At 38.9% G+C, this 13,777-nt stretch overlaps 1 protein-coding gene across 2 annotated transcripts in view; it reads right to left on the bottom strand.

Moving 5' to 3' along the window:
- Nucleotides 1-776: 776 nt before the first annotated feature.
- ANGPT1 (angiopoietin 1) overlaps nucleotides 777-13,777 on the bottom strand; it is a 206,453-nt gene continuing 193,452 nt past the window's right edge. The window contains exons 8-9 of one of the 2 annotated variants that reach the window (XM_007056090.4): nucleotides 13,098-13,228; nucleotides 777-3,501 (exon numbers count right to left, since the gene is read on the bottom strand). In XM_007056090.4, the coding sequence (XP_007056152.1) occupies nucleotides 3,341-3,501; nucleotides 13,098-13,228 (292 nt within the window). In that variant the 3' untranslated portion in view covers nucleotides 777-3,340. The remainder of the gene's footprint in view (nucleotides 3,502-13,097; nucleotides 13,229-13,777) is intronic. The other variant, XM_043539180.1, reaches the window with a different exon arrangement.

Raw genomic sequence — 13,777 nt, 5'->3', positions numbered from 1 at the left:
TACCTCCTCCCAGTATCTCCCCAATACCTTGATCTATTATTTGCTTGTTTTTTAAGAAGTAGATGTTCTCCACTATCTGGCTTTTTATGTTGAATCTCTTTTTTAGGAAATGACTGATTTCTCCATATTTTCATCAATTTAAGATATATATTTCTGAATTCTTGAATGCTGGATAATATCAGAAGAAGAGTTGATGTAAGACAACAATCTGGTGATGTGTGAGACAGAATTAGAAATCATTTCAGATTCTACCTGTTGTGAAATACACCTCTCCTAATTTATCTGCTCTCTGTGTATTTGTCACAATAAAAAGGATGAAATCGAGACTAGAAGTGATGTTGCTATTATCACTGATAGGTTTTGAACAAGCAGTCTTCTTACTCATTTTCAAGGTAATTGCTCTTTTGATATAAATCAAAGCCAAATAAAAGCCTTTTCCATTCATTGTGCCTCTTCAGTTGCATATTGCAGCATTTTTAGTTTGAAGGGTAAAATATGGTCTTGTGGATTTATTACATCCTGGGTTTTGTATTGATTTAGAAAGCTAGGTTGATCTGAATATGTACAATGAACAAGTCTAATTAAGCTGAAGTTCCTGGGAAAATGGGGATAAAATGGACTACAAAGAGAGGTTGAAACTGGTCCCTCAATTGTTGAGAGGCATACAAATGGAACAAGAGGCATTTCTAGGCTAAGAGAATAAAAATCAGTTGAGATTTACCACTGCCAGACATCATAAACCAAAGGGTGATTAAAGAACAAACAGTCAGAAGGGCAAGAGAAACAACCAGTGCACTTTAATTTGTATTTTGGCCAGTGGAATGTGAGAGATTAAACAAAAATTGAAAGCAAGTTGTATTTGTCAGACTAAGAACGTGAAATATAACCTGATTATTTCAACCAAGAAAAATGAGTAAAATAAAACCCAGATACATATATTAAAGGTAAGAAGATATTCATTTATGCACAAAACTAGTGAGGGTCCCTGCATAAGAGCAGTCTGAACATTTGAACATTATTGAGAGGGAGAGATGTCATTATGTTAAACAACATAACATTCTGCCACAAAAATGCATGCTCAAAACAAAGCAAAGGACAGAGTCAGCAAATATTTTTAAAATGTTTTATTATAAAGGATAGGAACCCATGTCCCCGTTTTTTTTTTCAAACCCAGATAAATAAACAGTATATATCATGCTCTTGGGGTTTTTTTTTATGTGTTTTGTCTTTTGCAACAGTATCTACAAAATGGCATTCCTAACTCAGAGACCTGGAAAAAAAAAAATCACGTGAGAACACAGAGGAAGGCAGACCACAGTTTTTGCACCCAAATGATGACTGCACACAATGCGAAGACTGCTGGAAACAGAGACAAAGCAGCACTATGGAGAACTGCTGAGCAAAAAATAGTTGGGTAATTTAACCCACAGAACACAACAAATTAATCCCTTGGGCAGGATTATTTTAAAAAACCATACAGATGCATAAAAACAAAGCCCTTCCTACTTGGAAAACTTTGAGCTATCAAAATTACAAAAGAATCCTGTGGTGTTCCTTGTTCTTTCATGTTGCCTTAAAAAAATCTATAAAAAACAAAACTAAACCCCACAACCAATAGATTGTTGTTTTGCCTGATTTCAACAATAGCTTTTTTTTTAAATAAAACAAAAACAAACAACCCCAGCCCCATATGTTGAATGAGTCTGATCTTGTTCCCATTTCAATCAATGGACATTTTACATTTGAGTTCAATTGGAGTGGGATCAGCCTCTTTATTTTTCTCAAAGCAGGAATTGAATGTAGAGACTAATTTCCAAAATTGATTTCCCCATCAGATTATGTCAACACAGGTTTTTAAATAGAAAGTATAATAGCTTTAAGGTGGGATGCAACCCAACCTCTTTGTTACAAACTTTCTTTTTTCTTATAGGCACCTTAAATATTCCAATATTTGAAATGTGCAGCTCACCCTGCACCCATGCCACATATTTAGTATAAAAGAAATTACTTGATATGACACATTGCTATGGGAAGTAACATGTGTAGCACCTTTCTAGAGTTAGTTTAATATTATATCCTGTTGTAGTTTTGCATTCATGTACATTTAATAGGGTCAAGGCAGCATGTACAAATTAAATGGCCATTATTCTTACTGTAGAGATATACACATGCTATTTACAATTCATAATTATTCCTTTATTTTCTATAATGTTGTGATGAATACTTTTTATAGTAATAGCTGAAGCAGAGTGTAAAGCTGGCTTGCCTCAGTTATTCACAAAATAGGTGAAATAATATAGTGAAGAAATGAAGATCTAATAACAATTTAAAATAATTAACGCTAAAGTGTGCACATGCAAAGATATTTTAAAATGAATCCATCCAGGTAAACTACATGTTTATGCCATTTTTATACACACTAACAGTCTGCTTTCCTGTGTACTTTGAAAGGAAATCGTATATGCAAAAGAACATATTTCTTCATGATATATTTCACGTTCTTTAAACTTTCCTCCAATTTTTCAGTGTGACATTCACACTGTTTTTAATGCAGGCAAAAGCTGAAGGGGAAAAAACATGGTTACTTTTGTTATCACGCTAAAAATCCTGGCTCAAGGATTATGCCAATTATCTGGATTACCTACACTTACTTTGCCCTAACATTGCTGAGCAATTGACGATTTTCTGCACATTATCCTTATCATTCTTCATGCACTGTGACTCAGTATGTTTATCAGGAACATGTTTTACATTTGAAAAGGGCTGAATGAAAAATAACTCTAGCGTACACTATTTGATTCTTGGTTTAAGAGAAATCCATCCATCTAACTTCAGTTCACTTAAGAAAGACAATGATTGAAGTGGTCATTTTGGATAGTTTAAGATGTGCATTAATAAAAGCTTATCTGTAATACTTTTGCATAGATGTGATGCCATTTCACTGCTGAAAGCTATTCTTCTCAATAGATTATGGTAGATTTGCTTCTGTTCTTCAGTATTATCCAGTATATTTTTGCATTTTTTACACAAAAGAAAAGACATCTGCCAACAGACACTAGATTCAGTCACAGTAACAGGAACACAAAGTTCACTTGTTCTCCTCCACTGGAAAATCATTACAGCCGCTTTCTCATAGGCCAAGCCGTCCCAATGTCATCAGCATATGGGCTGACTTGTGTAGAGTTTTTGCAGGCTATGAAGTGGTAGTGTAGCAACTTTGTGTAGCTCCTGCTTGTTGCTTTCATGAAGCCCCCAGCCTTTTACATCTGAAGGTTATACAAGAAGTTCTTCAGATAAGAGTGATATTGTGTTTTGTTCTTGTGTCCGCTGCTGAGTGCATTTAAAAGTCTAAGGGCCGAATCATCATAGTTGTTGAATGTAAGGAATAGCTGGGGCCTTTGAAGTAGTGCCACTTTATCCCGTTTAGTTTTCCATGGTTTTGTCCAGCAGTATAGAACATTCCGTTCAGATTGGAAGGGCCGCACGCATCAAACCACCAGCCTGAAACAATTAAAAAAAAGGAATTAAACTGCCAGTTAACAAAGCATTTCCATTTTGTTTTACAGCTTTAACTGATTGGCAATTTGTGGCTCCTGTAAATGTTGTTAGTATGGCAAGGGTTTTGTTTTATCGCTGTGTTGGGTTATTTTGTGTTCAAGAGAATGCACATTGAGTTGTGCACTGAGTATGCATAGTTTGACAGTGGCTGATGTGATGGAACAAAATAACTATGGATAAAATAAATTGGATTACATGTTAATATAGTATTCCACCTCCCACAACTGATGTAATTACAGTAGTCAAATTAATACTTCATAATGTATAATTTCACCTCTTGTGATTTTTTCTCAAATTTAATCATTTGAAATTATTCAGCAAAACCTTTCATTAATTTGTTAAATCTGTGGTATGCATTTCAAGCTGTGTTGCTTAGTTTTAATTGGTCAAATGAGTCATATGATTCGTTTCTGTTCTCTGATTGGAGAAGTGTAATTCTTTTCAGGTAGATAGTGTGAATGTTTGAATAAACAGAAAGTAAAATTTTACTTTCAAAATGTGGAATGGAAGATTTACAACTAAATGTTCAAAAGAAAGAGGAGCAAGGATTAGTGGATTTTTTTCATTTAAATATCACAAAAATATAACTTCTTGTCAAAAAAGCAGATTACTGGGTCTGGAAAGACCCAATATAGTGTAATCAACCCAATTTAGGCAATATACTATTACCGTAAGAAATCAAATACTAGAGCCTGCATACATCCTATACAATTGGACTACGGTGTTATTATTTATTTATAGTGTGATAATACGCAGAAGCCCATTGTTCTGGGTGATGTAGAAACACAGAGTAAGAGACAGTCTCTCTCCCAAAGAATTTACAGTCTAATTTAAAAGAAGATGCAACAGGTAGTGGTTACAAACACTTGAACAAACAAGCAAGGGATTAGAAGGCTAACACTAGTTGGAAATCCATGGTCACTCATACTAGTTTATATGCACAAGGAGATGGTTCTGAAGTTGTGTTTTTTGTGAATTACAGTATTGCCAGCCTGAGGTTGTTCAAAAATCATGTGTCAGACCCCTCAAAATAATGAGATTAGCTTAAAAATCATGAGAGTTTAAAAAATATAAATTTGGGGCACGTTTTATTTTTCTTCTGTTTTTTTAACCTTAAGGGTGCTCATGTTCCAGCTTTTCACCACAGCCATAGCATTAAAAACTTACTACAACTTTTTTTAAAAAAAATTAAACTGATATTATCATGAGTAGAGGGGCTAGGCCTTAAGAAAAACACCAAATATCACAAGAAATTGGCAACACTGAAAATCCTGGCTCCACTGAAGACAGTGAAAGTTTTGGCATTGACTTAGCCAGGATCAGGATTTTGCTTACCAGCCATTTACCTAGGCATTATATAAAGATGCTCAGCTAAGACTGAGGGAGGCGAAGGAATGAATCCTCCCCTTCAGGCTGCAGAGTGCCGAGACCCCCTCTCCATGGCTGTCAAAGCCTAGGTGGCTGGATTCCCTGTTTGTGGAGTGGATGTCGCATACTTAGAACAAAGATCAGCAGCGTTCCTGGGGTGTGAATCCTCCATATAAGTGCACTGACTGCTGCCTTCAGTGCCTTTCATGCCCATGGGGAGTGAGGGTGGGATGTGGGGGTGAGAGGCAGCATTTGTTCCAAGTCAGATTAGCTCATAAGGTTCCACAGCTAGCCTGATAAAAATAAAACCTGGATCTTTTCCTTTTCAATTGGGTAATCACCTTGTCCCCTTTCTATTTAGACATCACTGATTTCTCAGCTCCTCCACATACACAGAAACGTCTGTGAACCTGTTGCAAGCAGTACCAGCAGTATTCTACCAGGACTAGATAATGATCGAGCAGTGCACATATTTAGCTCAGTGATGTGAGGTTTCTTTGACTCCATGGAACAAGTCCATGTCTTGCAAACAAAGATGGAGCTTTTTAATGTTTAGTGTTCATTGTTCCCAGTCCAATGGGAGTCCCATTCTTGAGCTGGAATTCAAAAACCGAGATTTTTTTTGCAGTGCATACTTCCTAGATGTTTCCTCCAGTGTCAGCAGATTCTGCTGTTAGAGTTATGTCTGATTATAATAATCCATTGGTTGGGGGGGGTTTAAACCACTGGATACAATAGTGACAGTGAGTAGTATACACATCCAGTGTTTACTTTGCCCTTTGCATTCAGACCTATGTTATTTATGTTTTTAGTCTTTTTAAATTAATTTCTTAGATTTTGGATACTAAGTGGGTTGTTTTTTTTTCACAAGTAACACTTCATAATCAACTCTTGGGGGGAGGATTTATGCCAGATAAATTCTGGCAAACTTTTATTTTGATATATTTGACCTCTCTTTGATTACAAAGTTATACCTATGGGGCTAATAACCAAAGAAGGAGAAAGCTGTACAACTGATGTTTTACTGTAACTACAGCATAATCTTGTAGAAACTTAAGACAAAGCCGAACAGAGAAAACCTAATGCTCATGTTTCAAAGTTGGAACACAGATGCAGCTGGATTCTGTTTACTGTCTCACAGTATAGACATGACAAGCTGTATTAGTTACCATTTCATTTTACAGGAACAAGAACAGCAGGAAGGTAGGACTTGATCTGGGGTTTTTGCATTCAGTGGTGTCCTACAAATGCTTCCCAAAGAAAATAAAATTCTGAAATGGTACTAATAGAAAAAGCACTCAGAGGCGTCATAGGGGGGAGTTGTGAAACATTCCATCAAAGTTTTCTTAAGACTAATTTCCCCCCTTAATATTTTTAGTAGCACTCTTTATCATACCACATGCTTCCAAGTATGATTATATATATGGGCTTTTTTAGAGAGAGGTTTCTCATTAGTACAGTAACGTGTTTTTATTTTCCCTCTTTTCGTTTTTTTAATTTCTTTCCCTCCCTGTTCACAGTTTTGAGAAGCCTCTACCCATATCCTTCTACAAGCCCCCGCAAGTGTCCCAAAAGCCTCTAACATCAGAGTTCTCTACTTTGAATTCAGCAGAGGCGATGCTGGGACACCAACCGGATTTTCAGCATGGTTGTGTGTTGGGGTAGAGGGTGGAATGGCGAGCGTGGCTTTTTTGAAGAGTTGTGAGGGAAGAAGGGAAGGAAGAGTGAAGTGCAGACTTCCCATATAGCTGCAAAAGAACATAGGAAGTGCCATGCTGGGTCAGACCAATGGTCCAGCTCATCTAATAGCCTGTCTACACCAATGCCAGACGTTTCAGAGGAAGAAACCCTTCAGGTATGGGATAGACTGACCCAGGTCAATCTTCCTCTTAATCCCCAATAGTTAGAGGTTGGCTTATGCCTGAAGCTTGAAAGATTTTGTTTATTTTTAATACACTACAACAACACTGGATATTCTTGTTATCCATTTAAATATTGAATCTCTCTTTGAATTCCAGGAAACATTTGGCCTCATGGATATCATGTGGCAATGAGTTTCACAGACTACTTGTGTAGGAATTTAATTTCCTTTTATCACTTTTAAATTGGCTACCTTTCAATTTCATTGACTGTTCCCTTGTTCTTGTGTTATGAGATGGGTGAACAATAGTGCCCGATCTACCTTCTTTATACTATTCATTGGTTTCAGAGTAACAGCCGTGTTAGTCTGTATTCGCAAAAAGAAAAGGAGTACTTGTGGCACCTTAGAGACTAACCAGGCATCCGATGAAGTGAGCTGTAGCTCATGAAAGCTCATGCTCAAATAAATTGGTTAGTCTCTAAGGTGCCACAAGTACTCCTTTTCTTTATACTATTCATTATTCATCTTAGTAATCTCCTCTCATAGGTCAACAGTCCCAATCATTTCTGTCTCTTGCCTTTGAAAGCTTTTCCATGCTCCCATGCATTTTCATCATCCATCTGTGAACTGTCCCTCTCCTGCTATATTCTTTTTGAGCTAGGGGGATCCATATTCCTGGTGAGGGCATAGTATTGGTTTATATTATGGCATTATGATATGTTCATGTTATTCAGTATCCCATGGATTATAACGTTTTGTTTGATTTTTTTATGGCTACTGCACACTGAGCAGAGATTTTCACTGTACTGTCTACAGTGATATCTGGGTCCTTCAGGTCAGCCATTGGAGTGCGTTGTGAAGAGAAGTAGGCAAAAAGGTAGGAAAAGCAAGCCTCTTGTGCACTAGAAGGGAGGAGGCTCTGAGAAGGTTAAAAAAGGTTGTGTTCAAAATTATAGATAGTTTGTACATGTTTCTGTAAGTATCAAGACTTGTAGTTGCTTATGTCAACTGAAAAGAGCTTCCTGATTTTTTGAGGTTAAACGATCTCTAATAATTACGTTTGTATGGAAATGTCAAGCAACCTTACATCATACAGTATACTGTCTAAACAAAAGATGATTTAGATACCATATCACTACATTGTTTTAAAACCATCTAAAGAAATAAACATTGATCCCCACTGTGGGCATTGATCCCCACTGTGGGCAGCTGCTCTTCTGCAATATGTTTTGTGGCCTGTGTTTTTTAAATGATGCTGTTACTTCTAGTGAAAAGCTGTGAAATTTGAAACCAACTAATTTTCATTAAAAGAAATTAAATCTATTTGAATACTTCAGACACATTTACCCTTGTATGGGAGATTTCTACTGTTCTACTGCCTTACCTGTGTTCTGAATGTCTGTGGGTGAGTGAAAGATCATCACTAAACGTTCTTGTAAAAATATCCTAAAAATATAACAGCTGCCCGTGTGAACACTGGGATGACTGTCTTATTGGTCACATTTCTCTGAACTCATACTCACAGATTTTGTATGTGTAAAATCTGCAGTCGTGAAAGCAAACAAAACAAAACAAGAAAACCCCGCAAAGGGGTGATGGTGGCAGCATTTGCATGTAGTTGCTGGGGAAATGGCCTTCCTAATTATCTGTTTTGTATGCACAAATGCAGGCTTTCCATGCACATGTGCGTAAATGTATAGGAATGTTGAGGCCTGTTTGAAACTGTGGCCCAAACCTCTTGTCCATTCGCTACTGCCCCTCAATTCACCAGATATACTGTAATTCTGTAGTATATTGGGTGTTTATCATGGCCATTAATTTCCAGAATGGGGGCTTCTCTTGGCTGCTTTATTCTTCACAGACTCTGGGAATGGCTTTCTGGAGTGTGGGCACTTGGTGACCAGACCCTTTTTATCCCTCTTCTGCTTCCTGAATCCTGAGAATGCAAGCTCATGTCCATCAAACACAACATGCAGCATTCAAGTCTGATCTGACAGACTCAAAATGTGGCTTATTTGGGGAGAATATGTGGGTGGCCTTGTTGGATGAAAGGTTCCTTTGAAAATCCAGTGTCTCCTTCTGGTCCCTTGTATGTCGTGTTTGCGCCCATAGAATTTGTGCTCAGCAGCAGAGCACCTACAGGAGAGTGAAACCCTAACCTAAATTATTGAACCATATTTTACTTATCATTTGAAAGACAGCCACTAAACTTACTCTTATACCAGATTTGGACCTTTCTGTTATATTGGACCTTAGAGGAGCAGGATGGTTTTTATCATTTCAGTAAAGCACAGTATCAGCAAGACTATAATGTAGGATATGGATAAAAGTGTATAAAGTATGAACATCTCTGTGACTGAACAGAAGAAATTTGTTGGTAGGAAATGAAATCAAACAGCATGTGCTTCCCATGAGCTTTTCACATTATCTGGATTGCAGGGTCCTTTTGAATAATGTTAATGGGCCACAAAGTGAAATTAACAAGGAGCATGTTCAGGGACAGTCGTGCTCTGACTTTTCTATTAAATGTATTAGAAGATTATTTAAGTCAGTCACCATTTTGTTGTTATTCAAATGCTTTATGTGCTATTGTCCATCCTTCTATATATCATTGTTAAGCACTGTAACATACAACTGACTTTTGTTAATAATATTTTTCGTATTCCCCCTTTTTAAAGAAAAATGTCATCATATGACAATCATTTTGTATCTGAATGATAAATACATTGATAATCGCTATATACAATACTTCATGAGTGTCCACTTCATATAGATCTATGTGAGAAAGAGAGATGAATTAAACAAATTCACCCAGAAATTTTAAACCTTTTAAACACAGATATTTGGATACAAGGGTTCAAAGGCAGGGTTGCAAGGGCTTTATGGATCATTCTTCTCTCAACTGGTAGACATTGCCATTTTGAATGTTGTCATTCCAAACAAAGGGATAGAAAAGACCTGCAGCCTTATTTGACTACTTATGAAACATCAACCTACATACTATGGCAATAAGTGCTTTATAAATGTTTTAGAAACAAATAATATTGTTTTAGATATGTGTAACCTTCAATAAGTGTAAAACACTTGCATCTTTTATACCTTCGAAAAGACTCAGGGAGATTTTCAAAGGGACAAAGCGTAGTTAGGCATCCACGGGGTAGAACCACAAAGGGAACTTAGGCTGAGCATTGTGACGCCTGACTTTAGGCACCCTGCCGCCTACTAGCATTGACAGCCTTGAGTTAGGTGCACAGGCTTTCTGTATAATGCACGGGAAGAGTGAGGTGCCTATGAATGGGATTTACAAAAGCCAGCATGCTGAGTGGAGAGCTGCCTAAGCTAGCCAGTAGGAAGTGCTGAGGAGACGGGTGTGGCCTAAGTTTAGGTGCCTGTCTCCATTCACAGCCATGAACCCGCTACTGGAGTTAGGCGACAAAGCCAGGTCAGTCCTTTCTCACACATAAAAAAGACATTGCGAGCGCCATCCTCAGAATGCCACACAGCTCAGGGGCTAGGGCATTCACTTGGGAGGTGGGAGACCCTGGGTTCAAGTCCTTGCTCCAGGTAAAATGGGGATTTGAACTGAAGGCGCCCACATCCTGAGTGAGCGCTAACCACTGGGCTATAGAGCATAAGAGGGCAATAGTACCTCTTCCAGCTGTGTTGTGTGAGGGGACCTGACCCAGCATATGTGATCTAAGATAGCTTCTGAATATATGTACTTGCAGGCATGACAGGCAGAGGAGGACCTAGTTTGAGGATCCTGCCAAGGCTTAGGTACAAGCTAGGCACTGGGCGCCAGGGCTTAGGTAGCTGTGTGCATGCACATGGCCAGACATTTAGGTGCCTAGGAGACTTTATCAGTGGAAAATTAGGAGTCTAAGGGCTTTAGGTGCCTACAAGGTTAAGGGGCATCTGAGTGAGGGTATGAGGATCTAAATTTTGGACTTAGGCTCTTAAATAAATCCCTCTATGGAACTGGCCCCACCTGTCTATTTAAATTAATGGGAGTTGGGTACCTAACTCCAATTTGTGCCTCTGAACACTTCCCCCCAAGGTCAACCTGAAGTAGAGTCAATAAACATAACCCAGCCCCTAAGAGCATGTGACATCTAAATTAATTCTTCTGATGAGGCTGCTGCACAGTATTTAATCTTTTTTGGGATAACACTTGATGTGGACCAGATGGGAGGTGGCAGCTAATGAGATCATTGGGAGAGCCACATGGGCATTCTTTAAATCTTTATTTTCAGCCCTGACTATAACCATCTCATAAACTTTGTCTGCAGTTTATTTCAGTGTTTATTCCTGACACAAATATATTGGGTTCATCTCACAGAGGTTACAGGATCTCCAAAGCTCTCAAGATAGTCAGAAACCTCATTGTAGATTTCATATAATGCATAATTAAAGTGCTGTCTGGGGGGCTGCCAAAAGCAACAGAGGGCTTGACAATATTTGGTATAGTTCAATACCTAGTTTTTGACAGAGGACTTCTTAACAAACTGTCATCACGGTCACTTTTCTTACTCTGCCCTTTTGTTGTGACATAAGATTGGAATCAATCTATTGAACGTTCCTGTTTTGAAAGATTTAATTGATATTCTCAGGGAGTGAGAAAATCAATGTCATTGGGAAAATGCAGTCGAATGTGTGAGGAGAAATTTAACAGGGTGAAATGTTTAGAGATTAAGGGAAAAAACAATTCGCGATTTTGAGGTCTCGACTCTTTTATAAAACAAATTACTCAAACAATCTTACTTGTAAAAACTGATTAAATTATCCATGAAGACTAATTGCATTTACTTGCTTTTTTCCTATTTGAACTTTACTCTGAGTTTGGCTGTTCACCTCTTTCCCCCTCCCTCCTTTCATTTGCCTCTCCAGTATATTTAGCCCTGGTCTTCACAACAGAGGTAGATTGATGTAAGGCAGCATACATTGACCTAACTCTGTAAGTGTCCACAATAAAATGTAGCTCCAACCAATAGAACGACTACTGCTGCCTTTCAGAAGCCGTCCCACAATATGCCACACTGACAGTTAAGTCTCTCTTGATGAGGACACACTGCTGACACAAGGAGCGTAATGTGGACGTTCAAAAGTATCTTTAATTTAAGTACTGCAGTGGCTGTATATTAGCATAACTTAGGTCAACTTAATTTTGTAGTACCCTTAGACGATAGAGAGATTTTTCTGTTAATTTACAGACCTGATGCAGCGGAAAATACCTGTGTCTTTCAGAGCTCTGTGGAATGATAGCTCTACAGCAGACTAAGGCTATGTCTACACACTGGACCTTACAGCGGCACAGCTGTACCGCTGCAGCTGCCCTGCCGTAGGGCCTCCCGTCTAGCCGCTCTATGCCAAGGGGAGAGAGCTTTCTTGTTGGCATAATTAAACCACCCCCAACGAGCGATGGCACCTATGTCAGTGGGAGAGCATCTCCCGCCAACGTAGCACTGTCCATCCTGGCACTTTTGTCAGTGAAACGTATGATGGTCATCGGGTTTGTTTTTTCACATGCCTGAGCAACAAAAGGTTTACTGACAAAAGTGCCAGGGTGGACATAGCCTATGCTTAGCAGGGATGACTGACCTAGGTCCCCAGAGGCAGCTGCTTCAGAAAGGAGAGCATTCCTCCTGCATTGCCCCAAATTCTATATACCAATATTCCTGTATGGGAAGGAGAATAAGCTATAGCAGTTTGTCACCTCTATACCACTATGATTGTGTCCCTACTAGGGGTTGTATCAGTATCACCATTTAAGTTAAAAATCACACCTCTAAAGTGAAACAGGTATACCAGTACAAAAACTGGGGGTAAACCAGGCCTTAATAACTTGATAGGCTTTTCTTCCAGCATTTTCTTTTCTCTTGTTTCCCTCCATCCCCTCGCTTGCCTGAACTGTTCTGCCTCTCATCTCTAAAAAGCCCTCTCTCCCTCCCATTTCTGATCTCTCTCCTTCCCCACACCCTTAACCTCTTCCTTCTGTTCTTCCTTCCACAAACTCTCACCTCACCTCCTTCACCCTCTCTCTCATTTTCCTTTCCCCTCTGTCGTTTGCCACCACTTGTTGCAGCTTGTTTCAAATTAGATTGTAAACTTTTGGGGTGCCAGAGCTCTGTGTTTCTACAGCACCTGACAGGGACCTGGGGGCACAACCACAATGCCCATAATAACCTCACAAGGAGTTTCACACAGCACTGCACATCATCTTTCCCTCTCTCCAAAGTTGCTTCATCATGGTCAGTTTAGAAATACACAGCAGATTAAAATTTATAGAATGCCTTTGTGGGACTGTGCTTACCTCCTGTTAGCATGAGGGCACATTTGCACATGCAGTTGTCATTATCGGCATCTTTAGTACTGAAATCAGCGCCATGTAAGATCAGGCTACTCTGCTTTCCTGCTGTTCCTGTGTGTCCTTTTAGATATAGCCTGAAATAGTCAAAGGAAACAGTCATATCACCAAAGGTAATGGTAAAAGCTCCAGATCTTCATGCTGGGATTGGCTTCTGCTGTGATGTACACACGGAAGATTACAGAAACCTCATAAATGTCTTGGATTTTGGCTCAATCCATTTGTTGTTTCAGAGGTAAGATGAAGAAATCCAGAGTGTTTCAACATATCTTCACTAGGGTATAAGTTCTGTCGCTGACCAAAACTCATTACAAATGATCTAAACTGGAAAAGGAGGAGAGTGGAGAGAGAGACGGAGAGGAGAGGGGGAAAGGGACAGAAAGATGAGTGAAGGGAGACAGCAAGGGAAAAAGAAGGTATGGATTCATATGGTGGCATTTTTCATACCGGGCCGAATTTTATCCCTTTCTCTTATTCATGCTGACTGGTACCTTAAGCTGCAAATTTTCCCAGTAATTTCAATAGGACTAATTGCAGAGTGAGGTACAATTCATTGTGACTCAGTGAACTGTAAGAATTGTGATTGTTTGCAGAATAAGGTACTACTCAGTATACCTAGAGTTGGG

Source organism: Chelonia mydas, chromosome 2 (genome assembly GCF_015237465.2).
Source record: "Chelonia mydas isolate rCheMyd1 chromosome 2, rCheMyd1.pri.v2, whole genome shotgun sequence".
Taxonomy (NCBI): domain Eukaryota; kingdom Metazoa; phylum Chordata; order Testudines; family Cheloniidae; genus Chelonia; species Chelonia mydas.
The sequence above is the reverse complement of the archived record's forward strand: the minus strand, read 5'-3'. Positions and strand labels throughout refer to the sequence as shown.